At 53.1% G+C, this 22,719-nt stretch overlaps 7 protein-coding genes across 7 annotated transcripts; 5 read left to right on the top strand and 2 right to left on the bottom strand.

Annotated features, from left to right (window-relative positions):
• Positions 1-2,051: 2,051 nt before the first annotated feature.
• J4E87_006318 (uncharacterized protein) lies at positions 2,052-3,302 on the top strand (the record flags this gene model as incomplete). Its single annotated transcript, XM_049377923.1, has 1 exon — positions 2,052-3,302. One exon carries the CDS (start codon positions 2,052-2,054, stop codon positions 3,300-3,302), a length of 1,251 nt encoding a protein of 416 aa, XP_049232490.1.
• Positions 3,303-4,756: 1,454 nt separating this feature from the next.
• On the top strand, positions 4,757-6,941 carry J4E87_006317 (uncharacterized protein; the record flags this gene model as incomplete). The annotated part of the gene is made up of 6 exons (XM_049377922.1): positions 4,757-4,907; positions 4,960-5,094; positions 5,147-5,280; positions 5,351-5,605; positions 5,994-6,692; positions 6,744-6,941. The coding sequence occupies 6 exons, from the start codon at positions 4,757-4,759 to the stop codon at positions 6,939-6,941; spliced, it is 1,572 nt and encodes a 523-aa protein (XP_049232489.1).
• A 647-nt stretch (positions 6,942-7,588) lies between these two features.
• On the top strand, positions 7,589-8,443 carry J4E87_006316 (uncharacterized protein; the record flags this gene model as incomplete). The annotated part of the gene is made up of 1 exon (XM_049377921.1): positions 7,589-8,443. One exon carries the CDS (start codon positions 7,589-7,591, stop codon positions 8,441-8,443), a length of 855 nt encoding a protein of 284 aa, XP_049232488.1.
• Positions 8,444-9,202: 759 nt separating this feature from the next.
• On the bottom strand, positions 9,203-10,548 carry J4E87_006315 (uncharacterized protein; the record flags this gene model as incomplete). The annotated part of the gene is made up of 2 exons (XM_049377920.1): positions 9,203-10,239; positions 10,293-10,548. 2 exons carry the CDS (start codon positions 10,546-10,548, stop codon positions 9,203-9,205), a joined length of 1,293 nt encoding a protein of 430 aa, XP_049232487.1.
• Positions 10,549-11,460: 912 nt separating this feature from the next.
• On the bottom strand, positions 11,461-15,315 carry J4E87_006314 (uncharacterized protein; the record flags this gene model as incomplete). Its single annotated transcript, XM_049377919.1, has 5 exons — positions 11,461-11,892; positions 11,943-12,229; positions 12,275-13,384; positions 13,496-14,831; positions 15,004-15,315. The coding sequence occupies 5 exons, from the start codon at positions 15,313-15,315 to the stop codon at positions 11,461-11,463; spliced, it is 3,477 nt and encodes a 1,158-aa protein (XP_049232486.1).
• A 1,263-nt stretch (positions 15,316-16,578) lies between these two features.
• J4E87_006313 (uncharacterized protein) lies at positions 16,579-17,230 on the top strand (the record flags this gene model as incomplete). Its single annotated transcript, XM_049377918.1, has 3 exons — positions 16,579-16,838; positions 16,907-17,034; positions 17,085-17,230. 3 exons carry the CDS (start codon positions 16,579-16,581, stop codon positions 17,228-17,230), a joined length of 534 nt encoding a protein of 177 aa, XP_049232485.1.
• Positions 17,231-20,813: 3,583 nt separating this feature from the next.
• J4E87_006312 (uncharacterized protein) lies at positions 20,814-22,166 on the top strand (the record flags this gene model as incomplete). Its single annotated transcript, XM_049377917.1, has 1 exon — positions 20,814-22,166. One exon carries the CDS (start codon positions 20,814-20,816, stop codon positions 22,164-22,166), a length of 1,353 nt encoding a protein of 450 aa, XP_049232484.1.
• Between the last annotated feature and the right edge of the window lie 553 nt (positions 22,167-22,719).

Below are 22,719 nucleotides of genomic sequence, written 5' to 3'. Positions count from 1 at the left end.
CGATGAGTCCAGCTCCGATCAGATTGATGCCGGGTGGTCTAGAGAGCGTGGTTCAGGATGGCTTCCAGCTACTTGGTGCGGGTAGTATGGCGGAAATACGTGTCATCCGCACTGAATCGTGGATGCGGCCTGTCAGCGCTGAGAAGCTTGTCTACGGTATCTAAAGGTCTGTCAATGTTTGTCGAAGTGTTGCATCTTGCCGCGTAGTAGATTTCCCTCGACAAGTATGGCCTACACGGCCGGACCGAGATGGCGTCGCGTGGTGCTGTTGCGAATCAGTACGCGTAGTCGCATGACATGACCTGGCCAGACCACCGAGATGTGCGCAATTACGCATGTAGGAATCTCCCCGGATGCATCATGTGAGAAGTGACAATAATCCATGTGGAATGCGATGGCGGGGCGACGTTCGCAATATTTGTGGCGTTGTTGGTGATGGTGTCATTAGTTCTTACGCGAGAAGGGGAAGTCGGGGCCGCCGGTGGGACTAGCTACTTCTGCATCCGAGGTCATCCCACGAATTCATTAATAAATCGACACACGCGACCCCTGAGGATTAGTTGAGCTTCCGTACGACGTTTATAGGCACACAAAGAGCAGCGTCAATAGTTCTTTGACCTCATGGCTGCATCGGGCAGAGCGTTTCGCGTGGAAGCGCAGTAAGGAGCACCCTTGCGATGCACCGCTTTGTTTGCGTCGCCTCGGCGGCCTACGACAGCACTGCCTTTGCGTCTGATGATGGTTTGATGCAAACATGCTAATGAGGCTTGATCATGGTCGTGATCGCACCTTCATATCTGGTCGCTCTCGTCCTGTCGTCATTATTCATCGATCAAGAAATTTAACCTCACACAATGATACCCGCACTTCGAGGAAGAGACGATGGCTCATGCCCGGAGGGAGGCGTGTTCTACAAGTGCAACGACTTCCGTGGCTGCTGCACGATAGACCCATGCATGCCAGGTAGTACCTGTCCTGCCGACAAGGACCGGACTCCAGGGCGATGTAAGTACACCCAGTATGTTGAGCGTTTGTAAGAGCTGACCGTGAGTAGCCTCACATACATTGTCGCCTACACCAATTACATCGGTCTTGATGATATCGATCACCGCGACGACTTCTTCAATAGCTTCTCCAACGGCCTCTGGGTCGTCCCTTGATACTGGGTCTACATTAAGCCTAGAAGAGTCCCCGTTGGAGACTGTTACACTGAGCTCATCAGCCACAGCGACACCGTCTATCAACGCACCAGTATCAGCTGGTCACGCTCGGTCGTCGATCGTAGCGCCCGTGGTCGGCGCAGTGCTAGGCACAGTCATCTTGTGCGCATTGATCGCCTCTATACTGCTATACCTAAAAAATAGACGGCGGGCGAAAGTATACAAAGCAGCCACATACCCTTCTCCTTTGGTCGGTGACGATATGACATCGCAGTTATCAAGTAAGCCCACGCGTTACGCCTCGATCTTCGGTACACAGTGCTGACTCCATCCAGGGAAAGCATCCACCCAATTCCAGCAGAAGATAGCAGCACTTTACAGAGCAGACTCGATCACGGAACCAGAAGATCCACCCCAGCTAGACAGTCGAGAGATAGGTCAGCATGAACTCCATCGGAATGACTCGATGGCACGTCTCTCTGAGCTTCCCGCTGAGCCCATACCATGGCCAGGCCATGCTGCCCACGGCTAGTCCTTTCTTCGATCATGATCATATTACAACAGAAGCCGCTGGGACATATCAAATCAGCGAGATGTGATGAATACTGTAACTGTACGAGACGCAGGCGTCGAAATTAGACGGAAGAATGTTATGAGTCAATGTAGTAATACTGATCACAGCATCAGACGAGAAGGAGATTCAGATACCCCATAGCTCCGGTAGCTTAGAAACTTCGAGGTTGCACCAGCACAGCACATGGAGTTCCTGGTGTGATGTTTGCCAATTTTCGTTCTAGCCTGCGACTGCCGCAGCTGACCAATCATCGACGACTAGCCCCGCTGACGTCACAGTCGGGCAGCTACGATCTCACACCTTTCCGTCGCTCGCGCATGCCTAAATCTGCGCCAACTTTACCCGTTCGCTTTCCAACGAGAGATTTGAATCAACTCGACTCAATATACTCTATCATCATGTCCGAAGACGGCGCGCCGCCTGCAGATTCGGCAACACAAGCAGCACCGTCTCCCTCGATACCCCGCTATTTTCGGAATGATGCGCCGTTGGCACGACGAGATCCTCACAAGCAACTGCTAGCGTCATTGGATCGATTGATTACCGACTATCCTCCGCATCATGTACCCCCAGGCGGTGGTCTATACTACGGACCGATTTCAGTAGCCTACCTCTTCTATGCCCTGCACAACATATACCCGGATCTTAAGCTGGATGACTACCCCTTGAACACATGGTCTGCGGCTTACATCGAACAAGCTCAGGCTCATATCAAGGAGTTTCCGCCGCCATCTCCGAAGAAATGCGGTATCTCCAACGACATCATGTCTCTGCTTGCCCTGTACGCAGTGACTGCACAAGACCCAGACACTGTAAAGGAGCTCTGCGATCATGCTGCAGTCATGCTTGAGGATGAGACCTCCAACGAATGGCTATACGGTCGCGCTGGCTATCTGTACCTCCTCCGCTTGGTCCGCGGGGCGTTCGCTCACAACAAAGACGTGACCGAGCTCATCGAGGACACGGCCGATGAGGTCATCGAGAACATCATGCAAAGCCCGCGTCCCTGGAAGTGGCATGGGAAGGCATACGTGGGTGCCGTCCATGGCGCAATCGGTATCATTACACAGATCGTACTCACCGACCCTTCCTGGGCGTCTAAGCTGGAGGCCGAATTAGGCGCCTTGCTCAGCTATCAATACGAGAGCGGCAACTTCCCTTCATCTCTCCCACCAGGTCGTGACAAGCTCGTTGAAGTCTGTCACGGAGCACCGGGTGTTGTCAACTCCATTCTCTCAATCCGAAAATACTTCCCGGGACTTCAAGATCGCATTGATCGGGTTGTCGCAAAAGCTAGAGAATGCATCTGGGAAAGAGGCCTGCTCACCAAGGAGCCATGTCTCTGTCACGGCATCACCGGAAACGCTCTCGCTCTGGACGGAAAGCAATTCGAACACTTCTTGACGTACACCACAGGCCATGAGATCAAGTCGATGGCCAAAGACGGAATGCTTGAGAAATCGGAAGATCCATCTTCCCTATGGTGTGGCGAGGCAGGTCGTGCCTGGGCCTGGGCGGTCGCGGATAAAGATCTGCCAAAGACGCTTCTCGGATATAACGACATCTAACCACTCGAACGGAAACTTCCAGCATTTCGACTGGCACTTTGACGATACACACGATGTAATGAACGAGATGACCGCCAGGCGGTTTGCGCATGTGGCCCCATGCGGAATACTTGTATGAGGATACACAACGCAGTCAGCTACGGCTAGCGGCACGAATGACCTGTATTAGCGTCTCAATTAGGAACCATTTAAATCAGCAATCAACTATTTCCGGAGTCTTGCAACGTTCCACTATCATGTATGCGAATCAGTTTACCTTATTCCCCGCCGTCGGTCGCCGTAAGCATCCGCTAGGCGCGTCGGCGCTTTGTCGAGCCTCAAACGGCACGAAAGATTAACGGAAAAGCTAGGATTGTGGAGACTTTACTCGCGACATCTCCTTCGCCTTCGGTGGATTCATGTTGGGCAATCTCCGTAAGCCAGACACGTAGCCGCGCGGGGTACACAGCATGTTGCGCATTGCTCCACGCGCCGTGCAACATTGAATGCAGAGATCCGCGGGTGTCACCGAACGCCGACAAATGGCCCTACCATCTTTTATCTGTATATTGAGTTGCGGATTAGGCTGAAAAGCTTATGCGTCGTGCGAACCATATTTGGCGTTGACAGCCAGCATGCGATCCGAAACCGCGGTCGAAACTATGTAAGATTGCTTGCGGTAATGTATCCGGCTGATGTTTCACACAACGGCTATTCGCGAAGACCTTGGAGCAATGTTATTCTGTGCTCCTACGACTTGATAACTACCGGTGCGGGAGAGACGAGGTCGTGATCAGAAAAGCACATTTCTGGCACGTCAACAAACCCCTTGACGATGCTTCTTTCGTCGATGCACCTTCGACTCAAACATCCCACGCTCTCTTTCTATCTCAATCGCTAGCTTTCGCCCTGTAATTTAAGTCACCAACTGTCATCGTCGCATCTCTCTTTTCCGCTTCTAGAAGAACGCCAGCGGGAGGGTAAACTTACAACGCACCCGCCACGCCTGCTCTCATACTGCGTTGCTGCATTAGCGGTATATCCTCCCATAACAGTGGGCAACTCACACTTGTCGTGCTATATTTCTCGTTTTCATCGCGTCACAAGGTGAGTGCGTCACATTTCACCCAGCAAATTCCTTGGTTCAGGGCACGCCTTCGCTACCACATCTCTTGTCATCACAACAACAACACAGGCCTGGGAGACCAACAACTCTGGTCCGCAACAAGCTTTGCTGTCGTATCGCGTCCCTATGCAACATCCAGTTGTTTTCATTTTGGGCTCCTAAACCTAGTATTTCGACTGTGGATGACAGGCGCGATCGTCACTCACTCTCACCGCATATGACCTCAATGTGGCTAGTCTGTTTTACACGCAGGGACTGCAGGCTCTGATGTACAAATATATGTCTCTTTGCTCCCCTCTGACCGGCTCTCCGCAGATATACCCTTCGTTTGACGCGACAGTCGCTCACCATGCTCATCCCGTGGCTCGCTCGATACTTAATACCGTGGCTTTTGATATCATACGTCACGTGTACGCCTGTATCGGAAAGGAAGAGCTCTCATACCGTCCGTCAGTCCGCAGTGGGCGTAGTGACTGGAGTGAAGTCGCGAGACGAAAACGGTTAGTACTCAGCTAGACCGCACGTGTATCGATCACCGCTAACTTTTCACAGGCAACGTCTATGTGCGCCGAGAGGTGAGGGACTTGAAGAACAACGCGCCAGATCAATGGAGTCTCTACATCTTGGCGCTGCGACAACTTCATACAACTGCCCAGAACAATCCCAACTCATTCTACGGTATCGCATGTGAGTACATCCGCTATCAGCATGGCTCAACACTTACTGACATTGTCCTCAGCGATACATGGAAGGCCTTACGATGTTTGGGGTGACGCACCAGGAAAGAAAAACAAGATTGGCAAGGCTGGCTACTGCCCGCATGGCAATGAGTTGTTCCTAGGTTGGCATCGCCCATACCTTGCGCTATTCGAGGTGAGCTTTATACCTTCGCACCTCCACCTTTCCCTAGAAGAATAACCACAATGATACTGACTAATCGTAGCAATCACTGTCAAGCCATGTCTACGATATCGCTAAAAAAGCACCCGCCGATCAGATCGAACGGTATCTCAAGGCAGCAAACGAATTCCGCATACCTTACTGGGACTGGGCTCAAGGTACCACCATTGGCCCCGTTCCCGACTTCTTTACAGCCCCCGAAATAGCGGTGACGGATACGGACGGCAGTCTAACGGTGGTGTCAAATCCGCTGTATTCCTACAAGTTCAACCCTGTACCCGCTGGCTTTGATCAAAAGGTAAGAGGTCTCAATCTTGGAAGATCGTGATACAAAGTTTCTAAACCATCATGCAGTGGGCCTCTATGAGTTCAACGATACGATGGCCGAGTGACGCGACCGCCAATGCGACATCGCGACAATCGATGTTTGTCAGTGCCTTCAGTGCTCAGTCCACCAATCTGATATCTCAGGTTGGTGTAGCTTTCCGAGCGAGCACTTTCTCGCGATTCTCTAGTATACTAGAAGACCCGCATGGTTGGATACACGGCGTTATCGGCGGTGGCTACGATCCCACCACGTCTACCCCCGGTCATATGTGGCCGCTGGAGTATTCGTCATACGAACCTCTCTTCATGTTACATCATGCGTAAGTGCGCTTAATCCCTAGATTCACATAAGCTAACAGACCGTCAGCAACGTCGACCGCCTACTCGCACTATACCAGGGAGCGCACCCTGATCTTTGGATGGAAAAGTCAAGCATAGGACCGCACGGCAACGTCTATCTTGACGACTACCAAGACGTTGACGCAAACACTGAACTCCTCCCGTTCAGAAAGGACCCTGGCAAATTCATGACCTTCAACGACTGTCGCAACACCACTGTCCTAGGCTATGCCTACCCGGAAACACGGCGCTGGAAGTTCGCTTCAGACCAAGCCTATCAGGCAGACGTCACAGCGCAGATCGCGAGGATGTATAGTGGGCGCGCACGCGCACAGAGCAAAGTTACAGTCATGAGTACCAAGCCAACGCCATTCGGAGAAACACTCGAGGAAAGTAACGGCACCTACACCGACTGGATCATCGAGACACAAGCCATTGCTTCCAAACTTCCACCATCGTTCATCGTCAAGTATTCACTAGGCGGCATGTTCAACTCCGACCCAGTTGTCGACGTGGGAAGCTGGATGATGTTGATGCCAGAGCGACTCGACGACGTGCACACCGAGAAAGATCCCTCAACACCGGAGAAGTTGATGAACGGTACAACAAGTATCACACCTTATCTCGTCGAGCAGATTGAAAACAAGAGCTTGAAGAGCCTGGAGCCCAGCGACGTGGTGCCTTTCTTGACCGAGAAGTTGACCTGGAATGTCTATGATGTGAGTCCACCCCACGTCATGCCTAATATCAAAACTGACTTATACCTCTAGCAAAACGGTGAACGGGTAAAGTTCCCAGACCAAAAGACACTCTCAGTCAAGGTATTCAGCACCAGCGCGCGCGTGCCAGACAACGACGAAGAACCGATTGAATACGACGAGGGAAGCACGGCTTATCCCGAGATCACGGCAGGTAAACATGGTGGTGACAAGATGGGTCGTCCGGGAATGATGCCTCCGCGATTCTAGTGCCTTTGCGCCTTCAGCAAGTTTGTTTCCAGAGTCGATAGCTTTCCTTGTGTCCTTTCCATCATGAGGTAATGTTTGGTAGCAAGACATATCGGGACCAACATTGAGGCTTCTTTGATAAAACGGAAGTAGAATTGACCCACTACGAAATCGTGCTTCATGAAATTGCAAAAGTGTCTTTTCCGGCTACAGACAGCAAGCTGTAGGCCTCTTGCGTGATGCGGCACCCCGGACATACGCCGATCTTAACCCCATCCGCTAGCCTCGTACCCCACACATGCAATCTGATTCGCTGAGCTGAGCTTCCAGACCTCAGCACGGCGCTTTTCCGAAGAGCTTGTCACTCCTTGTACATACTTAATCACCTCAAGCATTACTCAAGCATCATTAGCCGTCTCCCCAGCTGATGCACAGATTCTGCGCAGATGGCCTGCCCACTCCTCCGCAGTTCGCGAACCCTTCAATCGGCCCGCCTAGCCGCACTACACCCGCGGATACATATCCGCAGTCTATCAACCATCGTCACAACATCGTGTCCATTTAACCAACGGCACACACTCCACGACCGTCGATCACAAAAAGCAACTCAACCCAGACTCTACAGCGATCAGCAACAACACCAGCCCTTCAGCACAACAACCGCGAGAATGTCAACAGAACCCCCACCAAAAAAAGACTGGTCAGCAACACAGTACCTCAAATTCAACAACGAGCGCCTCCGCGCCGTCTACGACCTCGTCTCTCAAATCCAACCCAACATCACCAGCTCAACACCGCGTATCTACGACCTCGGCTGCGGGCCTGGAAATAGTACAAAAGTCCTCCTCGATGCGTTTCCCTCTGCGCGCATCACGGGCATGGATAGTAGCCCCGACATGTTGAAAAAGGCAAATGCAGAATTTGAAGGGAAAGACAGCGTAGACTTCACACGAGGAGATCTGGCGACGTTCAAAGCAGACGGAGACGTGGACGTGTTATTCAGCAACGCGGTGTTCCACTGGCTCCGGTCTTCCGAACGCATACCCACGCTCGCGCGCCTCTTTTCTTCGCTGAAAAGCGGGAGCGTAATAGCGATCCAGGTCCCGGATAACTACCACGAGCCGTCGCACCGGATGATGCGTGAGACGGCGTTGCAAGCAGGGAAAGTGTGGTCGGACTCCTTCGCGGATACGCAGATTGGGGATTTGAAAGATGCGACAAGACCGGATTTGGATCCTATTGAGGAGCCGAGTGCGTTTTACAATGCGTTGGTTGGGGAGGCGAGTTTGGTTAATGTGTGGAGGACAAAATATATGCATGTGCTCAAGGATGCGGGCGCGATTGTGGAGTGGGTCAAGGGGACGGGGTTACAACCTTATCTCAATAGAATTGAAGGGGAGGAGGCGAAGAAGGCGTTTTTGGAGGAGTATGAGAGGGGGCTGAAGGGCGAGTATCCGGAGCTCGTGGATGGGAAGGTGCTTTTGGGATACCCGAGACTGTTTGTTGTTGCTGTGAAGAAGTAGAGTGGCTGAAGTGCATGAGTTGATGCAGGAAATTATACTATAGTATTTCTGCCTATACACATGCTGAGTTCATAAAGCTACTAAGACATGCCTGTATAGTTTCCTTTCCTGTCGCTCGCGATCGGGTACATAGCTTATCGATGAAGAGCGCGTAGTGGATATAATCAAACATAGCGAGCTCCTCATTCTTGACATGTATTTGCACACAGGCTGTGTATTTATCACGTTGGCTCCTCTCAGAGGTCGTGTTTCGTACACAGCCGACATATCCGCAAGTCACACCCTTGACAGCCATTGACCCAGCGGTCCATGAATCCGCAGTGATCACACTCGGTATTCTCACCCTGACTCACGTAGTATCGGTCGAACACATGAACATGATGCTGTCTGTTCCTTCTCCGGTTACGCCGTGGTTGGGCTCGAGGTAGATCGGCCTGCACGTTCGGTTGTGGAGCGGCTGCAGGTGCAGGTGGGTTTGCCAACGGAAGAAGCGCCTCTTCGTTGAGAATGTTCGCAACCCTTTGAGCAGCATTGAAGACGGGTACTCGTGCAGCAACGAGTCCAGGGACGCGCGGCGCAACGTTGGCAGGGTTGACGACATTTGGGGCAGCATTGTTGGCGAGTATCGGTTCAGGAGTGATATTCCGCTCGTCCCAAGTGGGGCATCTGCATGTACGCCACTTCTTAAGACAAAGGTAGCAGAACTGATGTTGGCAGCGGCACCTGCAAAGTCAGATCAATGTAGTAAGCGTAGGACGGTCATACGTACTTGATATGGTAACAGCCAGCCTCAAGTTCTATCATCTCTTTGCACTTTGGGCAAGTCTTCCAGCGCTTGGCTTTTGCAACATCCATGAGCTTCTTCACATCCTGGTCTTCGAGACAGAGACCAGCATGCTGCTTCTTCTTGCACGTGGCACACGTCTTCTGGGCGCAGTTCACGCATGTAGCTATGCCTGCTGCGATGTTGCAGGGTCTGACCCATTTGGCGCACAGGAAGTTGCTGCAATACGTTCGGTTTCGCGTCTCCAGTTCTTCTCGTTTGGCTACATATCGAGCGAAGAGTTCGGGTGGCAGAAAAGGGATGCAGGCAAAGACCGGTAGGATCTGATTACAACATCGCGGTGGAAATTGCGAAGAATCTGTTATGCAAGCTTCGAAAAGGCCCATGATACAGTCGCGGCAGTATGCATGACGCTCAGCATCGCCAGTGTTTCTGCATTGAAGCTGAATCGTGTCTCGAATGGGGTGCATGTCGAAGCATGAGGAGCAGGTCCGAGACAGAACAAGATCAGGCTTAGCTCCAGTCTGGACATGCTCTTTCTCGCAGACCGTGTCAGACGACGGGACTTTCGTGGCGTCTGCAATCGGAGCAGTTTCGGCCTGAGGGTCCAGCTTGGTTCGCTTGGTTCGTCCGTCATCTTTCTCCCTAAGTATTGCGGCGTCGACGCAAGCGGCGCGCTTCTTGAGTGATGATTCATGCGTATATGGTGTGACAGAGTTCTTGTCTCGGTCATCCGCATCGTCGACACGCGCACGCTTGAAGTTACTGGATGCTGGAGCGGGCTTCGGGTCGTCCTCAGCAAGACGCTTCTTGCCTTGTTGAGGCTCGGGCCTGGTTGGAGCGACTTGAGTGCCACTGAGATCGAACCGCAAGTTGTCACTGGCGAGTGTTCGGTGGTCGATGGGTTCCTGCTTCTGTGCTGCTGCGTTGTTGTGCACGCCATTGTCGGCTGACACCACAGGACGCTGAGGTACCGGCTGTCCAGCGAGTGTGCAAGCCATGTCATGGTCACCTTGACTACGTTAGTCTTGCTATGAGTGCGATGGGTAAGTAGCTTGCACTCACGTTCAGCTTGCTGCTCCTCATTCAAGAGTTTCCGAAACGACTCTCGGCCAGCATTCTCTTTCCTGATCATGTTGTGCGCGAAAACACGACCATGTACCTCTTGCCATTTCCTCGTGAGCTCATCGCGGAGCGCGGCGAAAGCGACTCGCTCGCTGTTGACGGCACCATCGTTGCTAGTGCTGGGCAAAGCCTTCAGGATGGCGTGTACGTCGTCCAGTTGAAGCTTCAACACGATCCGAGTAGTCTCGGGATCCATCGTGCGGATAGCGCGTGATGCGAGTGGAGGCTACGGCAGAGGCAGGTAGCGGTAGCTGCGGTATAAAGGTTTCTGGAAGACAGACGCAGCTGCGAAGTGATGCTCTCTATGAGTGAGCGATGAATGCCATGTCAGAGCGAGGAAAATGAAGTGAAAGGAGAGATCTTTCGGTGAAGTGAAGTTTCGCTGCAGGTGAGATGAGTCTAGCAAAGGTGGTTGACAACAAGTGGGACCGCCGGGCTAGTGAAGATGAGGAAGCCGCGTCCCTCGCACCGTAAACAACAAGACGAAAGATGACGTAGAGAGTGGGAGAATGATCAGATACCTACACCGGCTTCTAAAAGCCATCTACCAACAGTAGGCAACGTAAGTCCTTGAAGACTACATCGCGCGACTTCATACATTATCTCCACCTTCGGCTCGACTTCTACTGCAGCAGCCTATGCAGCTTCCACGCAGCTCGGCCATGCAAGTCCACCCATCCCCCAAATCCGTAGTACTCTTCACACTCTCAAACACAACCTCTACAAAGCACTCCGCACTCCGCACTCGCACGCGCATAGTCGCGCCCACCAGTAAACAATGCCAAGATCGTATATGGCACAATGTGATTACCCAGAAAACGCCCATACCAATGCTGCCAGCAAAAAAATGTGGTTCCTTCCAGTAACGCATCGCGCAAAGCGCAGGATGCCCTACAATGCAATCAAACAGGTTTCGTCAAACTTATGCCAAGCCGATGCGTGAGAAGATGGACTGGCCAGTCTAGATGTCATAACGTAGACTCTGGCCAGGGGTATAGAATAGAATTCACCGCTCATTGAATGCTTTTCGCTCAAGCCATGCTTAGATGGTTGCATGCAGTCAACGCCTTGTACTCCGGGAGGGTTCCAAAAAGAGAGTGGTCGTGTCTCATCCAGCGCCCGCGGTGCCAATCTGTGTATGTTTTTGGAAGCCGGGCGAGCGGTAGCTGTGCCGATGAGGCGATGCAGTGCGGTGGCCGTCGGAAGAAGCTTGGGGATTCTGGGCGAATGCAGGGTTGGGTGTATTTCGGTCGTACCCTGGTGTGGGGCTGTGCTGATTGCTGCCCATAGGTTGAGCACCCCCGCCGGGGATCTGGCGAACGGACGCTTCGCCAGCTTGAGCCGAGGGGTTGTTGTCCGCCGTCGTGACTTGAGGCGAATTGCGCTGGTCTTTCCTGGAAGCTGTGCCGGTTTGGTCTCTGGGTGATGGCGTAGGAGCTGACAGAGGGTTCTTCCCCCGCTGCTCCCATTGGCGCATGATTTCCTTCGCGCTCATGTCGGACACTTCATCGCTGAGTAGTTCCATGATCTCGGGAGGTACCTGTTGACGTTAGTATGAAAGTGGATTGGTAGTATGGCGGAGCAACATACCTCCGAGAACTCATCGTTGTTTTCGATGAGATCAAACACGACCTTGACCGCGCCCTGGTCCACGCTCTTGACTTCTTTGTCATTGCTCTCTCGCAGAATGTTGGGAGCCATAACGGTGGCGATGTTCCAGGTGTCCATCTTGTTGCCAGTCTCTTCGTCAACAGTGTGGAACGATGAAACCCAGTTCAGGAAGCAGAATAGGACTTCCATTGTGTCGCGATGGGCCTTGGGCAGCAGGCAAAGCACGAGATGCAAGACCTTCTTTCTTTGTGCCTCATCCTCAATGTCTGTTACTGTTAGTCAAGCACGACGGGTGAGATGAAGCGACTTACCATTAGCCACCATGAACAGCCTATATAGCTTCAATGTCAATACCGGCTCAGGCATCAACCTGAGGAAGCGCTTCAGGAGGTTGGCGAGTATGACTGGGTTCTTGGTATTCAGGTCGACTTTCTGAACCCCGTGAGCGTCAATTTCTTCCTCAAGTTCGCGCAGAGCTTTGAGGTTGCCGTTCTTCCTGAACACACCCTCGATGGACATGTCCATACTTCTCATCGCAGTGATACAATCCTGGAGCAGAGCTGGAACTTTGAGAGCGCCCGGTCCTACACCCTCCGTGCACTCATCACCATACTTTTCCACGAGGTACTCAAGCGACTGTCGGAAAGTTGCTTTGTCGGAAACTGGCTTCTCGACTCCTGTAACGCCCTTCTTCGGCTTGCTTTTGTCGGCCTTGAACGCTTTGCCGAACCCGATCTTGCCCCAGAAGTTGTTTTTCTTCGACTCGATGAGATCGAGCAGATCGCCTTGGTTGTACTGATTGTCGTCGAGCAAGAGGCCAAGCTGGAGTACTGCAAGGCCCTTCAGTTTGAAGTATTCAAGTGGCGACAGCTCCGAGAAGTAGGTTCGTGAGCGACCTTCGGTCATCTGTTGTAGATCCTGGGCGCCAGAGAAGTCGCGACGATGGCCATTCTGCAGCTTCGGTTGATCTTCTCGTCCCAGTAGTGCGCTTCCACCAGCGCGGAATGCATTTGGACGTTGCTCTCGTTGCTGCTCCAACGCAGCCATGCGAGCAATGTCGTCTAGAGCGAGAGAGTTCACAGCGAGTGTTACAGCGTCGGCGTCGCCCCCTAGCTCGCGTTCCTGAACGATTTGCATTCCTCCTCGCATTTGTCCCTCTCCTTCGAGACCCTCTGGACCGTCAATGATTCGTGATGCGCGCGCACGTTTCATCGTGTTGGATAGGTGCTTGTCAAGTCGTGTCGATCGTAGGCGCTTGATGTCAGACATGGATTGCTCGTAGGCGGCATTGTTGCTGTTTTGACTATCTGTTGCTGATGTCCCTCCATACGACTTTGATCGTGTGTCTGGTCGCAAATGCGGCGGGTCATCCCCAAGGCGATGTCCCTGTGTGGAATCATAGCCTGCCAGGTTGGGATCATCTACAAGTCATTAGTGGGACGAATGTAATCTCGGAAGCGGCTCCAGAAATCTGAGTCGGAGTGTCAAGATGAGTGGTGACGAGGTGATCTGTTACGGAGAGTTATTCTTACCTGAAGTGTGTGGCAATGCGCCACTGGATCGCAGGGTCGCCATAAGACGCGCATGCGCCACGTTTAGTAGGTGCACATATTGGCGCAGCTTGGTGACCTGCTCGAAACCGTTCTCAGCGTCTGGCTGCGCTGCTGCACATGCCGGACAGAAGATGCTTCGCTTCGATTTACTCCAGTAAGCGCTCTGAGGGCTATGGCGCAAGTCGGCATTGCACCCCCGGCAAACCATGCAGCTGTAATTGTACGACATGTTGTTTAGGTGTAAACACTTGTCTTCGACCTGGGCATCGCATATTGGACATGCGTCAGCCCATCTTGGGACAAGCCGCGCGGACTCAGCCGCCTGGTCTCTTTGGGCCTCGTCCTCCAACCGCGCATCGAGTGAGTTTACTTGGGTAAGGAAGTTGGTCAAACCGGTGGAGCTCCGGGTCTCGCGCTCTAATTTTAGAGAACCCTGCAGACATATGCGGATGAGGAGCTTCAGATAGTGGGCTAAGCCAGTAACCAGGGACAGCAATTCTTGGGTCACGCCCAGTCGTCGCACGCCAGTACCCTGGGACTGGGTAAGAAGCGCGAAGAAGGCTACCACTTTCTTACAAAGTAGCTTTGATTCGCGCGAATAGGTCAATCCCTTGGGTGTCCTGACGATCAATTGCGCATCGAGCGCGTCGGCGGCCGCGAAAAGCAGTTCGACGTGCACAATGAACTTTTTGGCTGCCATGACACCGTCGACGTAGGCACCGTTACTGACGTGCAGGAGCATGTCGGAGATGCAGGTCGCGGACTTTTCCTCGAAAGCCGAAAGGGTCTTCCAGATCCAGTTGACCTTGGCTTCGATCTCTTCCTCCTGTTGGCGGACGCTCTCGCGCACCTCATCTGTCGCGTCGCCATCGGCATCCTGCAGACGCTCGATGACAGGCTGGCCTGTGGAATGAAGCCTGACATTCCAGTACTTGTGGATCATGTAGCATTCCGGATGCCAGTGCTGGTTCTGCCCATTTCGGAAGATCTCGACGAACTGCTTCAAAATCGATGTCTGACAGCCGTTACACCGCTGGGCGAATTTGGTGGAGTAGTGGTAGTGACAGTAGACGCTGCCCTCGTGCTCGTAGTAGCTGTCCGAGGCGCCGAAAACGGTAGGACACACGGAACAGGTAAAGTGCTCAATGTGGTATTTCCGGTCTAACGCTGTGATGTATGAGCCGCGCAAGGCCTGCCCGCATTCGAAGCAGAGCAGATCAAGACGTCGGAAATAGTCGGTTTCGCAGAGGGGGTACTGGCCGGGTGGCTTGTCGGGTACGGGGAAAAACTTGGAGGCAACGATTTTACCGCAGTCCTAGAAAGCAGGTCAGCACTGTGATCAGAGATGCTACGTAGAGAATTATTGCGCGCGAGACAATTGGGAGCAGTCCATCCAGGACAGCGATGCGCGGGCTCGCGTCGCTAGAGATCAAGAGACGTGCGTACGCCCAACTCCTCCTATCCAGAAAACAACATGGGTGTCTTACGTGACAAGTAAAGCATTCCAAATGGTAGGTGTCGCCCAAGGCTCGCACAAATTGTCCAGTCAGGCCTTCCCCACACTTTCCACATATCTTCCCGCTTCGCTTGGGTTTGGCGACGGGCTGGTTCTGGTCCCCCGGGTCGGTCGACGATCGCGGGGGGTAGTTGGTGCGGTCGTAGGGCGCAAGACTGGTTGACGAGGATGCGGCCTCGTCGGTGGCGCGTCTGGAGAGGCCATTGTTGCGCGGGTCGTAGTTGTACTGTGACTGGGCGCCCTGATGATCCATCGGAGGCGGTCCCTCCGCCGGTGTTCCCATGTCCAGTTACGCCAGCTTCGACAATCCTCCACTTCGATGCAGGGTCCGGAACGGGTGCGTGGCGTAGCCGAGGTGGGAGGGGCGCGCGACAGGGAGGCGAGAGGTGGCAGGGACGGGTTTGTCAGAGGACGTTTGTCGGATGAGCTGCGGCGTTGGTAGGAGGTGCCGCGGACGAGGGGTGTCGAGTCGCGGTGGATCTACCCGGGGAGGTGGCCAAGGGTAGAAGGGCGGCGATGCGTTGGCGAGCGCGCTCTGTCTAGCAATGCGCGGCGTCTGGCAGGGCGGGCTGGGCTGGGTGTAAGGGATGCTATGTACAATGGGCGCAAAAGCAACTCGGACGGCATGCGGTCGCCGCGGAGGAGCAGGCGTGTGGTGAATTAGGCCCGGCGTGCTATGGGGGGCATAGGACGAGGACCCTGAGCGGTGGATGAAACGCGGTCAGGGCGGGCAAGGCAAGTAGCAAGAGGGAGCAGCACCGGACATGCAACTCGCAAAAGCGCAATCAGAGGTCGCTTGGCGGAAAATTCGCAGGAGGCGGCTTGGGGTGTGAGGCTGGTGGTTGTTCCTGTGTCACTGCGGCTGTGGTCAATGTTCGAGGAGTGGACTGCATGTTGCAGACGGCGCTAGCCGCTTCGGTGCACGCTGATTGCGATGTACAGGCAGATGGCCGGCAGCAGCATCGGCGCCTTGGGACCCCTTGAGCTTATTTTAGCCCTCTAAGAGAGCCGGCATTAGTATGCCATTATGCACTTGTTCTGCGCTGCCGGTGCGCATGCGGCTAGCTGGTGGGTTGTGAAGACGTTACACAAGATATTATACGTCCAGCGCACACACGAGATATTTCCCTCAGCATCCTCGGTACATGGCAGGCTATTCCTGGAGCATAACGCACTGCAGGCCGTCTGCAGGCCGATGAAAGTCAGCGCGCCGGGCGGGGAAGGCTGTTCGTTTCAAGGTTCATGGGTGTCGCTAGCGCTTTCGGAGAGTCTTGGCATTTGAGATCTCGACAGTCGCGACTTCCATCTGGTGAGGCTGTTATTTGTGGTTGGAAGGCACGTCTGTCGTCACTGCCGTCCTACAAGTCTCACTCGCTCTCACCCGCTCTCACTCTAGCTCCGCCGCTTTTACTAGCAGGACCGAGCTCGCGCACCGCCCAAAGAACCTGCGCATATCCAACAAAGACCATCACAACTCACCGACCGCGTCTATACCTTTGCCTACCGTCGTTTACCAGCCTACCACATACCCTTACACCCCTTCGCCATGGAAGGAGAGGGAGAACACGCGCCGCCCCAGAGGCAGGAGCCACCCGTCTTCAAGGCCCCGAGGCTAGTCTCGCGCCCGAAGCCCCCGGTGCAGCAAGAGGAGGAGATGGGCTCTGAGATCAAGCTAGGCGACTTTGAAGACGTCCACGCCCTCTCCGTCTCCGAAGCGCGCGCCGTCGTCACAGCCGTCCACGAGGCCCGGAAGAAGAAGGACCCCGAGAACAACCCTCTACGCGATAGGATATACAACGACAGCATGTGAGTCGCCTCGAGAAGACACGACACATGGGAAGCGTCAAGGAAAGAGCCAAGACTGACTGTAGCAGAACCATCACACAGTTCCTCGACTACCTAGACAACTTCGCCCGCTACAAGGAGGAAGACAGTCTGCACTCGATCGCTGCCCTCTTCGATGCGCACCCTGAGATCTCCGTTGTCGAGAAGGCACTGCTTGGTAATACACGAATAGGAAGGGAAAGGACGTGATGCTGACAAGGTTGCTAGGAACGCTTACCCCGGACACCGCAGAAGAGGCCACCACCCTCATTCCCTCGCTGAACATGGACGAGGACGAGCTCCAGTTAATCCTGGACGAGCTGAACAAAATGCGTGAGTTGGAAAAGTTGAACAAGATGGTCACGGGCCCATAAAGCTGACTTCTCGGACAGAGGATCGGCTTCGATAGTACACTCGTGGATTTCTGTACCGTTGCATGCAGTTTTTGGATGACGCCTCGAGAGAACTGGATAACATGGCGAAAGCGGCCCTTCAACGCACCAGGATTACTCCCCGTTCGCTCCCAGGTGGCTTTTGAGCTGTTCCAGATCATTTGACCAAGTATAGCAATCCCACTGGTCTGGAGAGTATCGATATTCGACTTGAGAATGCATTCCCATGGTTCGACAGCGACAGCCTAAGGTTGGTAATAAGGGCAAGCATGACAAGATCTAGATGGGACATTTTGTGCCTCACTGAGAACGAAGAGCTATCGTTTGCGACACTCATCTCGACATTGTTTTGCTGCTTGGGGCTTCTCATCAATACATTCAACTTTCATTCGATCCAGAATGACAAGATGCCGCCACTCTTTACTTTGTACATTGTGACATCGAAATATCTTCCCTCCCCGCCTCAAGTTGACCTGCTGACAACGATACCAAGTGGGATTACAGGTATCACGGCCTGGTTTGTCTCTCCAAGTACTATCAAACATTGTGTATGCACCCCTCATCGGCGTTCAGTTACACCATACTGCGAAGTTGCACTGTGAACAGCCTGCAACATTAACATCTGCTACTTTTGTCTAGTCTTTCATACCGTCCACAGTACTCGATTCAAATTTCAAGCACCCACAACGACAACTCCAGAACTTATCAACTTCACCATGAAAACAGTCCACTTCTCTACAGCCGCTTGTAAATGCATCGCCATGCGTGCATCCAGGCGCAGACTACAAAGACTCCATGCATTGAGTCTAGCCTACCCCCGCCACCAAACTGTCCCATCCCTTACATCCGACTGGACAGTAGACAGCGTTGCCACAAACTGCCGTACACGTGGATGTCCTTACGCAGCTTCTGACCCTCTCATAAAGTATAGCCTGGCAGCAAGCGTCCTTGCAATCGGCATCATCGCCGCTATTGAACCGGCAACTGGCGTCCGTATAGCTGCGTTTCTCGCAGTCACCATCCTTATTGCGGGATAAGACTGTTCTCTCTGCGGTTGCAAGGCTGGAGTTGTACGTGCTGGTAATGTAGACAACGTCGAGAGAACACAATGATTTTGTAAGCCCAATGTATTATGATGATATCCTAGGTATACAATGCTCTTTAATATTGACTACCGTCATGAGCGTTGACTCTTTGCAGTTCCATATAGCCTCATCAACCTAGATTTCCTTGGCTACCGTGGTTGAGTATGGAGACGACCATTCCGACGAACAGCCCTGGCAAACCACCGTTATCGACTTACCAACCCACTAATGTACACACCTAAAGTATCCCGCGAAGACTTGAAGCTCGAGCGCGCAGCCCGGAAGATCAACCTAGATCTTTGCGTTCATTCCCATCTTATGACTTTCACTCCTTGTGAAGTGGTAACCACTGTGACCTCGAAGTACGCGGTCGTTCATGCACAGCGCAAACTCACTGCTCCATGCAAGCAACCAGCAGGAACCAGAACTTCGATACTTGCCACTAACGCTCCCCTCAATCTATATAACGACTCGGTCTCTGAGCCTCACCGAGTGTTCACCCCATTCGCTCTCCTCAACCATTAAACCACTAAACCACTAAACCACTAAACCACTAAACCACTAAACCACCAAACGACTTTCATCCATCAACCATCACACCACCCAAACCTCAATCCATAATCCACCCACAATGCCAGGCTTCACATCCTTCTACCTCAAAGGCCGCATGGCCAACGCCACCGCACCCCAAACCGACTTCGCCTACGACTCCGAACCCGACTTCGAGACGCTAGCATCAAAGAAACATCATCTCCAGCTACAGAAACGGCTTGCCCGCCAAGTAACAAACATCTACGGCACCGTCATGACACGCTCTGACGCCAACCAAACTTTGACTCTGCTGAAAGCCGTAAAGTCGCATATCGACGCCCAGGTGGAGGCGTTCCATGACTTGGGGTTGATGTCGTTGATCGCGCGGGGAAAGGCTATCGAGTTGTTTGTAAGGAAGAGCCAGAGTATTTATCGAGATGGGTCACGCGCGGTACAGAAGTTTAGGTCTGCGCAGGGGCCTGTTGGGGATGTTGCGGAGGGGCTTGGGCTGTTGGGCAAATACAAGGGTGCTAAGAACGGGGAGTTGGAGATGTGGGATGTGGAGTGTATTGTTGTGATTTATCAAAGGAGGATTTTGAAGCCGTTGAAGGAAGTGGTTAGGGAGATTGAGAAGGTGGTTGGGAGGGAGGAGGGCTGGACGGACGCGTAGGAAGCGACATCGTACGGGATGAAGGAGTTGGTGGCGAAACGATGGCAGTGTTGTTTCCCGAGGTCTTCTCTAATGTTGTGGTACATACCCATGTGGGGCTGCGTCTCCCAGAGCTTCAGGCGTTCTCCTGGAGGCTGGAGCAAGCATCACGATGATGTTTGCTTCATGCACGGAGTCGGCACGCCACGGTATGCATTATTATGTCACGAAACATTGTTTACATTATCACTGCGCCTTCTTGGTTGTTCGCTGCTCTCCTAGCCTATCACCTGCTTTTTCCGATTCCGTCCTGCGCGGCGGAATCCACTTCGTGTAACCCCCAAGACCTCCACTGAGTTTTGTATCACCCTCTGCCAAGGTTTCGTCCGGTGCAGCCCACAATAAAACCTGTACTTCTGTGGGTTTTGCGCGGAAACATGCATCTTAATAAACGCAAGGCGGCTTGCGAGTCTTTCGCTGTCCGAGACTGCCTCTTGTGGTGGAATCGTTTTGATCCAATACTACAAAGAAGCTGCGTGATGCGTCTAGTAGCCCCTGTGGATGGCTACAAGCTACCTGAATATCTGCGTGGTCACACACTCGATTGCAACAGTCGCGAATTGGATGAGCATTTCCCCTTTGTTATGCAAAGTCGTCTTCCTGAAAGATAGACCAGCCTCCCGCTGTCAGACTCCAGCCATGGCTTGTTTCGTGCAATGTTACACCGCATCCAGAGCCTCAACATTTCGTCAGTGTCAATCTGAGCGCCTTGGTTCTGCCTCGTGAATCCTTCCGGCTATTCGTCGCATTGCATTAGGCTTCCTCACCCAAATCACTGAGGCATTCCTGTATGCTGCGTATTGTGTCAATATAAAAGATGTCTTTTCACATACTTCCTGCCGCCACTATCTTTCACGCTCTCCCAAGACTCAAATCAGACTATTCACGACGATGCCACAACCCCATCAGGCACGCTTTGCTTACCCTGTGGTACGACCTTATCCGTACCGGTGGTATACACCAGTTGTCGTTGTTGGCGGACTCTGCTTGACGGCACTATTCACATACATCAACGTCGCCATTAGCGGTTTTGACCTAGTCTTGGAGAGAACATTCGACCCTAACGCGACCATCACCCAGCGATCGCAAGATGGCTGGCCATCCTGGAATATCCTCACCAACAAGTACGTTCCATCCGAGTAAAGGTCGCCATGTCTTTGACATGCTCGACTCACATCTAACACCACTTGCCTGACTGATCTGACTTTGTACCCGTACGTATAGGATACAACCCAAGTGCATGCCCGCGGACCTCTCTAAGCACGCAACCTTCTTCACGAACCAGACTGCGCTCTCATACACACTCGAAGCTGTCTGGACGGAGCAAGACACGCAGGAAAACGAACTGCCGTCCTTAACATATCAGAACAACATCTTGGAGAACTGTTCTGTTGTCTCGATTGGGATCCAGTTCCAAGCCTTGGACGAAGCGACCAACCAGATTCGTTACGCCGGGTGGAACACTGCAGTCCGAACGTATGCCACATGCCAGATCTCGAGTCCGTTAGGTACTGTCTTCTTCAACCTGACGCAAACGTACAACCACGTTCCATCACCGACAACGCTCTCGCGGATGAAGGGTCGCTCCTCGGGTAGAGAATTCCTCACCCACAACGAGCAGACGCGCGCGAGTCTGTGGTGGGGCGAGTCGCTCATGTCCAACTACTGGGGCTACACAACCTGGTTTATGCAACAATATCGCAAGAAGAAGCTCAATGAGGGCCAACAAGCCATCGAGAAGGGCATGGTGTATCTCATGCCCACGGAATCAGTAGACGATATTGCCGACATAGACTTCTTCACCCCCAACTACCGCTTCATCGTGGCCAGGGATAACGGCATCGGCTTCAAGAACATTTGGCCTGGCAGTGGTAACGAAGATTCAACCACTATGGGCGATCTCAACAACCGAAGCGTCTATCCCAACATCTGGGTACCTGTTGACATGCTAGCCAAAGGAGCCTACTCGACTGTCCTTGCGGACTTGGGACAGGTCGAGACGCCAAACATCCTCGCCAATGAGACAGCACTTGAGTATTTTACGGCAAACTTTACCACTATACACGAATACCTGTCAATCGATCGATTCGGCCCGGAGCGCGTTCCCTTCGACGCCCAGCGCTCGACCAGTGGTCCTCTTGGCGTTGTTCCCTCGGTCATCAGGCAGCAATACTATTGCCAGGTGCCGCAGTTAAAATCTACCGGTGATCTGATCCTTTCGATTGTTATCGCCGACTTGGTGCTCTTGCAGGCGGCGTGGCAGCTATTCAAAGTCTTTACCGAGTGGTTGGTGACCAGAAATGGGGGTGATGGACCACCCGATCCAGATGGCGAGGTCGAACAGGGACGTACCTCACCAAACTCATCATCTGGCACTTCGACACCGTCGACCGGCGACTCCGGCATAGGAGCATCGATGGTTACGCGTGATCCTCAACATCCATCGGATGGCGCGAGTAGCTCTGCCTCCTCCGACACTGCGCCACAGCCATCAGACAACATCCCTTTAACCACTCTTTCCGGTCATGAACACGGTGCGCATGTTCCTCGGCACGCAGCGGACTCTGCAACCAGCCTTGACCATGGGCCGTAAGTGTTGCGAGCGTGAGGCGATTGAGACAGGTTCTACACAATGACGAGTCGTAGTATCGCGGAAGCAGCATGCACACGCGTTCGTGAGGAGTATAGGGGGTTGTATAGCGATGCGTGGTAGGTGATGTGACGAGTGACGCGTTGGCAGGGATAAGAGGCGACGGTTATGGCGGTACTTGTGCTAAGCATTTCATCTCCCCCGCATGGGGTTCATGTGAGTAAACATGTAGATAAACACAAAATTATATCTATGTCGTTTGACCTGTGCCAACTGTTCGCGCTTGCCGGGGAAGCTCAAGCACCGCGAGCTCGCTCAATGACGACGTGTTATGGGGCCGACACCGAATTCAGTTAGCAGTAGAGTGACGCCTGCTGCGCACCTCCAGGGCACGAGAGATGACCGCGCACTGGCCTTTTCTTGGCGCGTATGACTAAGCGAGACACGAGAATGACGCGGGTCTCGTCAGGCACACGAAGCATCACAAACATCGCTATCGACCTAGGCACGTAGGGCTTGCTATCCCGCTTTCATTCTATCGATATCAATTTATCTA

The sequence above is a fragment of the Alternaria ethzedia genome, assembly GCF_023757985.1.
Source record: "Alternaria ethzedia strain BMP 0044 chromosome Unknown scaffold_14, whole genome shotgun sequence".
NCBI classification, from domain to species: Eukaryota; Fungi; Ascomycota; class Dothideomycetes; order Pleosporales; family Pleosporaceae; genus Alternaria; species Alternaria ethzedia.
The sequence above is the reverse complement of the archived record's forward strand: the minus strand, read 5'-3'. Positions and strand labels throughout refer to the sequence as shown.